The sequence below is a fragment of the Alosa alosa genome, chromosome 7 (genome assembly GCF_017589495.1).
Source record: "Alosa alosa isolate M-15738 ecotype Scorff River chromosome 7, AALO_Geno_1.1, whole genome shotgun sequence".
Taxonomy (NCBI): Eukaryota; Metazoa; Chordata; class Actinopteri; order Clupeiformes; family Clupeidae; genus Alosa; species Alosa alosa.
Window position 1 is genome coordinate 23645174 of NC_063195.1, and position 8241 is coordinate 23653414.

Below are 8241 nucleotides of genomic sequence, written 5' to 3' on the forward strand. Positions count from 1 at the left end.
GCAAAATGTGCATGCAACGCACAACAAAGATTATTTTGTGAGGGGCTGGCCATGGGGTAAAAAGTGCAATGATAGAGAAGTGCCGCACACTCTGGCTCCATTTGAAAAGGTTTATTAGGCAATGACGTTTCGGCCTGTAAGGCCTTCATCAGATCTCAGAAGAAAAAACAAGAGACAAATGAAGGGTTCAGATGCAAAAGCCTCTAAATGCCACCTATGTCAAAAATGAGATAAAGATGGTGAGGGGATGCTCTCCACACATAGTATACGCTAATCAAATAATTTAACTTCTAAACCCACTAAATATCACTCTCTTCCTGGTCTGAAATATCGATTTATAGGTAAAAACCTACAGGAGCCTGAATTTAAATGCTCATTTAAAAGAAAAGTGGTCAGACAGATTTAGAGGGTTTTGCATCTGAACTCTTCAAATAATGATTTTAAGGCTTAACCTGGTCATTGATAACATGTATTTACATTTCCCTTCCCTCGCAATATGAACATGAGCGGTAGCAGTGGTTAAGGAGCTGCGTTACCGTGCAGTAGCCTGAAAGTTGTGGGTTAAATTCCCGGCTTCCACCGTTGTGCCGTTGAGCAAGGCACTTAACCCCAAGTTGCTCCAGGGACAATGTAATCCCTTTTAATATAGATGACATGTGTAAGTCACTTCAGGTGTCTGTTAACTGAATACATGTAATGTAGACGATCAATAACGAATGCATGGGCAGTTGAGTCCAACATCCTACTATTTAAAATCTATAAGATCATGAGTCAGACACTGTCTTGTGACTGAGAGGAAGTTTGTACTTCTGCCTCATGTCCGTTACCAATACAATACTATGCCTATTACAGGCCATTAACTTATTTCCTCTTTTACATTGACAAACTGGGTGAGGTAGCAGGCCTGTCAGCCAATAAGACATGAGATTATCTGAGTACAGGGAGGTCCTGGATCCTGTTCCGGCAGAATCCGAGTCAAATTTGACTCCGACTACACCCCTACCCCATGCTGTGCTCTCGTTTCTGATGGCCATGTAGACTCTTAAGGTAGCCAAAACTCTCCCCACAGATGGAGCAGCTGTAAGGTTTCTCTCCGGTGTGGACCCTCTGGTGCGTCCTGAGTGTTTCCACGCGAGTGTACGTCTTCCCGCAGATGGCACACAGGTGGGGCCGCTCCCTGGAGTGACAGAGCTGGTGTCTTTTGAGAGTCAACAGCCGGGCGAAACTTTTACCGCACTCGGAGCACTGGTGTGGTCTCTCTCCCGTGTGCGTCTGCTGGTGCTCTTTGAGCTGTGTAGATGTCCTGAATGCAACACCACAGATGTAACAGAGATACAGCTTTTCTCCAGTATGGGATCGCTCATGAATTCTCAAGTTGGGATAGGATCTAAACCTCCTCTCACAGATTGAACACTGGTAAGGCATTTCCCCCGTGTGAATAGTCACGTGAGACTTGAGGGAGCTTGAGTTAGAAAAAGTCTTTGAGCAATAGCTGCAGGCAAATGGCTTTTCCCCTGTGTGCATCCTGATATGTACCCTGAGTTTTGACATCGCTATAAAGGACATTGGGCAATGAGGACACTGGTGTGGCCTCTCTTGAGCGTGCCACATTTGGTGCGCTTTGAGGTTTCCCAACTGGAGAAATTTCCTCTCACAGAGTGCACAAGTGAACCACCTCTCTCCCCTGTGGATTCTCTGATGTGTGCGTAAGTTTGACGATGAGGAAAACCTCTTGCCACACTCGTCGCACATGTGCGTGGTCACCGTGGGCTTCCTCTGATCCCGTCCTTGTACTTCTTCTTTAGCCGAGTGCGAGTTAAGTTTGGATTTAGCGCCGTCGTGCCTTCGGAGGTGGGCCCGGAGGTAACTGGGCAGGGCGAATGTTCTCCCACACCTGGCACAGCTGTAGGGTTTCTCTCCGGTGTGGATTCGGCAGTGGTCGCGTAGATTGGCCGCGCACCTCAAAACCTTCCCGCAGTCGTTGCACTTGTGGAGTTTCTTCAGAGGAATCTTCTCCTTATTACGACCGTGCCTGTCGGACTCTGTGGGACCTTTCTGAGTCTCCAACTTTCCAACACGCATTTTCTGGTTTGCATTTTCACTTTTCTCTTGTGCCATTGCATCCCGTGCATTATCAGACAAGGACTCACAGCTGTCATCTAACAAAAGACAATATGAATGTCAATATGAATACTACTACTACTACTACTATATAATACTTACAACAACACTAATAATAATAATAATAATAATAATAATAATAATAATAATAATAATAAATTAACGTTTTTTTAACCCAGACATTACATACAGTTGATACAGTAAATGTTTGAGTTTGTAAAGAAAAATGCAAACACTGCTATTTTTTTGAACAGCCTAACATTCCTTTTTCTTCACATTCTGTAAAGGTATAACACAAACTTGATCAATTTTGGTCATGTTTTGATGTGAAATTGAATGTGCAGTGTTCCCAATGCATTGATGTTATGGAATTAGGGCAGCCGTGGCCCACTGGTTAGCACTCTGGACCAGAGGGTTGCCGGTTCAAGCCCCGACCAGTGGGCCGCGGCTGAAGTGCCCTTGACCTAACCCCTCACTGCTCCCTGAGCGCCGCCGTTGTAGCAGGCAGCTCACTGCGCCGGGATTAGTGTGTGCTTCACCTCACTGTGTGCTGTTTGTGTTTCACTAATTCACCAATTGGGTTAAATGCAGAGACCAAATGTCCCTCACGGGATCAAAAAAGTATATATACTTATACTTAATATTCTAAGGATTTTGAGCTTTATTACATTTTTTAAAACACACTGCTATTATTCTGCACACAACTGTATGTAACACTGTAGACCAGATATTGTTGAATTGTGACTATGCTGCTGTGTTTTCACAGTAGCATTATGGAAATGGTTCTTCAGTCAACAGTGAGGAACTGTATCTCCATACATTAACAAACATACATACAATTTCCCTCAAGACACTGACACAACCAAACAATCCCTTCCGTTGTTTTAACTCTGAAATCATTACCTGTCAAGTGACTTACCATCAGGGACATTGCTGTCCCCATCCTCTTGAATAATCCCATCTTCTGCTTGTATGTCCTCCTTGAGTACAATACAGACTCCATCTGGTCCCAGTTTGTGTCTGCAGTCCTGCAGCCTCACTGACAACAGTGGGAGCGGCTGTGATGAGGCGTTGGGAGAAATATTCGTGCTCTCATCATCTACTGTTGCAAGCTTGTTTTTTGTCACATCCAAGTATTGAGACGACCATGACAGCAACGTCTTTGTGTCATCATCACTGACAGAGAGTACCTGTGTGGTCATGTTCTGAGGTGCATAGGATAGGAGGATCAGCGAGGGAAGATCCTCTTTAACCTGAAAATAAGAAAGATGCTTAATGTTCACACATTAAAAAAGGAAAAGGTGAGGAGAACAGAGCTTATTTGACTTCGTTGTTAGCTTGGCTGAGCTGACAGAACTGGGACTATTACACTACATCCTTCGTCTTGTTTGGTTTTAGTGAAAACAGTTACCTTCTCAGCAGCAAAAATATCCCTGAGGGCCTAGCACATGGACTTCATCCCTGATAGTCTGTGGGGAACACAGGCTCAGCATCAGTCCTCTGTGAAAATGCGCACAGCCTCTGCCAGTTAATTATATCCTCTTTGTCTTTTTTTTAAGCGCTTGCAACACTTGCCAGGCCTGTATCACACCGGGGAGTTAAGTCATTTAGAGACGAATGACCGTCACAGGAAGTGCATCATAACAAAGGGATGCCAGACCCTCTTGTAACAGCTGTACTCAGTGATACATTCTCTGGTGATTCTGCAGACTCGTAAAAGTAGTTAGAAAATAAGGCAGAAAAGTTTCTTCATGCTGCTTCCTTATGTTGGAATGTGCAAAAATGTACAAACAATCAAGAGGATGCCTTCTTGTATGTGATTTCTGCAACAGTGATACTGCAAACGTGTTGATTGCCTATTGTTGATTTTTATGCTGCAGTGCATGTCACACAGTAGCCTAGCCTACAGAAAACACTTAATTGATATGATATAATGATAACTTGTTAAATGTATGCCTACAATGGTTTATTAAACAGCATAGTTTTTTATTTAGTCAGTCATCATGTTCATGTTAATGAATAGGAAGGACATCTAAACGATAGCCATAAACCAATATTTCGCGCAATATCTGCCGTGAGTCCCTATGCGTGAGTCACAAGCTCCTCCCAGCTGACTCTGGCAGATCACGTGGACAGTCAGTCGCGATTGATTATTTATTAAATAAATGTGAATTACGAATAATAATAAAAGCTTCTACCTAATGTGACTATTTTTTCCAAGAAAACACATTTTTTCCCGCTGTATTCTCCATAAAGAGTACAGTAAATTATGTACTTATTTTTGGAATTAACGTCACTTCCTGGACTCGTCTGAGGCAGGTCTGTATGGGTCTGAGGTGTCTCAATGACTTAACCCCTACTGGAATAAGGCTTCCACATCAGCACAGGTGGTAGGCAACTGCTTAGGTCAACTCTGCCAAGTTCTTTCAGAAGACTATGGTGCTCAATGAAAAAATTGAAACAGGATTTTTTTGAGTGTCCTGCCAAAAAAGAAGCATTTTATGTATCCTGTGATAGCATGAAAGGCAGGCAGGGTACCGAGCAGAGCATCTCCAAGCTTTCCGGCAACTGCGTGAATTACTACTTACTACAATTACTACATACTTTATCACAGTTGATGCCGGCAAAATGGACCAAAAGGAGAACCAAGACATCTGTGTCGCTTGAAGACACAACAATGGCAGATTATATTAACCTCAGATGTTGAAACTTCCACCTGCTCTTCATCAGTGAATCCACCAGCAACAACAACAGTTTTGTTTTGTGGAGCCTGAAGCAACAACTGAAATCTAGCAAGATCTGCCTTGTTTTCCTCACTTGCCATAAAGTTTTCATGGTCTTCTTGCCACGTTTAGTCCGAGTGCCAGACTTTATTGACAGGTTGACGTTGTAGGACTGACGCCTATTTTTCACACGACAGGCAAGCGTGTTGGAAGCGTTTCCATTCAAAACAGTGAAGAAAAAAAGATCCAAGAACACGTTTTAATTGGCAGAGCGGCCTTCACAGCGCCGCATCAGACACACTTCTGGTAAGCAAAGACATAGAAAATGCCATGCAACTGACAGCAACAGCCACGCCACGCACACGGTGTGAAACGGGCCTTATTGTCAATGGCTTGTGCACGTAAGAACTGGCCCGCCACTGCGCTGAGTAAAGCGCAGCACAAGCGGCATTAGCCGCAGTCAAAGTAGTTGAACCATGTTGAACTTTGACTGCTGTGCAGTGTGAATCATATGTCTTTTTTGACCCCTTTTTTGACCCTTTTTTCATGTGTACATTAAGCAACCTGGTGGCGATCGAGCTCAGCGCATGCCGCGTACAATGCACAAAATCTCACGTCTCACGCAGGTAGTGGACAAGCTCTAATGGCTTCTCCACACAGTTGCGTTCCGTCAACGCATGCCAGTGGGTGTTCCCGACGGTAGCTATGCAAATGACTTGAAGTATAACCGTAATTTGATTGGTGGGTGCCGTGTGTCGATTGGCTTGATTGGCCGGGGCCGTCTGTCGGTGCAGCAACAGATGAACTTCTCAACGCGAGCGACGGGAGAAACGCGATGCAACGAACCCACAATTCAGTTCGGCAACAGATGACATAAGCCCATGTAAAGTGAATGGGATGCGTCTCCAGCACTGCAACGCACACAGCTGTGTGTAGGACCTTAACATGGGAGCCGAAATAACGGCTCCACACACAGTTGCGTTCCGTCAACGCATGCCAGTGGGTGTTCCCGACGGTAGCTATGCAAATGACCTGAAGTAGCCTATAACCGTAATTTAATTGACTGGTGCCGTCCTTCGATTGGCTTGATTGGCCGGTGCCGTCTGTTGGTGCAGCAACAGGTGAACTTCTCAACGCGAGCGACGGGAGAAACGCGACGCAACGGACCCACAATTCAGTTCGGCAACGGATGACGTGGGACCATGTTAACCTGTTAACATGGGAGCCGAAATAAAAACGGATACGCCACGCAGCTGACACCAGTGGCGCAAAAAGTAGGTATGCGCTATATGCGGCACATAGGGGCGCAGCACCGTGGGGGCGCCAAAGCGATGGTAAAAATAATAATAATAATATATTTGGTATATTCTATATGTAGTTACTGTTGTACGTTTCTAAATCATTTCTGCATTTCCTCAATGTTAAATAATATTTTAGAGGACTAACAGGCTAGAGTAGGCGCCCTAGCCTATCTCATTAGATTCCATCATAGAATTTTGACATAGAAAAGGGAGTGGGGGCGCCATGAGCGCTGAGTGAGCAGGTACGAGTAGTGAGTTTTCGTCTATGAAAGATGGATGCAGCAAAAAAAGAAAGAGGGAAAATGAGATGGCGTGTCAAGGGATGCACAGTAGTTAAATAAGTAGATGGTGAAAAGCAACAGGTAGGATTTAAAGTATGACGTCTGTGCTTGGAGGCTTGCAAATATTCATGTTAACAGACTAGCGTTTGCTAAGCATAGCTTCTACCGATTGAAACATTAACCTATTCCATTAAGATAGCTAGGTGGCTACCATGCTCATACTGAACTTTTAATGGCAAACTGCAAACAGAAATGTCACGCTAGCAACAACTCATTACATGTTTCCATTTCCTAACAATCCTAATATTAATAGCTTAATATTGTGCTGATAATGTGGCAAACAAAGGCTAGAGTTGGATCAGCCTTATCCTTTGTGAGCAACAGCTGGCAAAAGGACGTTATGAGAACCTGTTTAGACTCTCTTAAAGTCTTAAAGTGACAATGCACCATTTGACAATAGGCCTACTTCAAGTTCAAATTGGCAGAATTTCTTAAAAAATAATAATTTACACTAATAAATTATTTTTTTTTGGTGGTGGGGCGCCAATTTGTTGTTGCATACCCCTCAAAAAATGGGTAGCTGCTCCCCTGGCTGACACGCTCGCGCCACGCAGCCAGTCTGAATCAGCCCTATTAAACTCCACTTGCTCGCACAGCATCCGAGTCGCAGCCAACTTACTCGCCATTAACTGCAGCTCCAGCCAGCTGTAGCCTACAATAAAAAAAAGTCTACACACTGAAAATACACCAATAACATGTCCAAAATATTGATATTTCATCAACAATGACTTCCCAGTGAGCACATGAGGACCGAATGGCTTACGCACCACTGCACAATTCATTAAATTAACAAAACACAATTCAAAATGCCAGCTTGAGTACACTTTGTAACAACTTGTAAAGACTTTTAGTCTAAATTCCATTGATGAACTGAAGCTTAGTAACTTACAACATTCATGATTCTTGCATTGTGTACCTCACTTTTAGGAAGTTGCGATAATGCTCATAAACGACTCCAATAGTGACATATAGCCAATAGATCCATTCGTTTTCACTGTGTGATGTCCAGTCCAACCTAGTGTCCAACACTGTGGTGTAACTTCGAGAAAGCTAGAGGCAGAGTTGTCAAACATGGAGTTCAACAAGAAGTTGGTTCGTATCGGTGCCTGGTCGGATCAGGTGCTTTTTACATCACGTGCGGATTTGTCTGCATATTCTTCTCCTTACATTTTGACGGTTATGCCACCTGGAACCACAAAAACAATACTAACAGAAAATATGCTTACCCATTTCTGATTCAAGAATTTCGCCCTGTATTCCTAAAACAAGGAGAAGGTGGCTCTCATCCCCGCTGGCATTCATATAGGCTACTTGGCTGTAGCCTACATTTCTTATTGTAGGCTAGTAAGAATAAACACCTCGTCTGTGGATTAAATAGTGCATCATTGCACGCAGCCTACGTTGTGCACCCTGACCTGGTCAACTTTGATCGGAAAAAATAGGCTATAGTGTGTGTAGTTGCTTACAGAGGTATCAGACATTAAATAATGCACCAAGTAGGTCCATTGAATAGGCTACATTTGTCTCAAAAACTGGTGTTCATACCAAGGTGGTACAGACAAACCTAAGATAAGTTACAGTAAATTATGACAAACTTCCTAAAAGAACCTTTTGACTTCGTCTCTCTTGATGAATGAGGCCTCTATAGGAAGTTTACCATTTCCTCTGGGATAACTGTCAGTATACCACATACTTGAAATACTAAATGAGAACAAGCCATAAACATTTCCTACTAATCAAATGTCCTTCTTTAGG

General features: G+C 43.5%; 1 protein-coding gene across 1 annotated transcript; it reads right to left on the reverse strand.

Annotated features, from left to right (window-relative positions):
- Window positions 1-380: 380 nt before the first annotated feature.
- Window positions 381-3658, reverse strand: LOC125298498 (zinc finger protein 501-like). Its single transcript, XM_048249264.1, has 3 exons — window positions 3533-3658; window positions 3041-3374; window positions 381-2159 (listed from the first exon to the last, which is right to left on the reverse strand). Exons 2-3 carry the CDS (start codon window positions 3321-3323, stop codon window positions 1000-1002), a joined length of 1443 nt encoding a protein of 480 aa, XP_048105221.1. The 5' UTR covers window positions 3324-3374; window positions 3533-3658; the 3' UTR covers window positions 381-999.
- Window positions 3659-8241: the final 4583 nt, after the last annotated feature.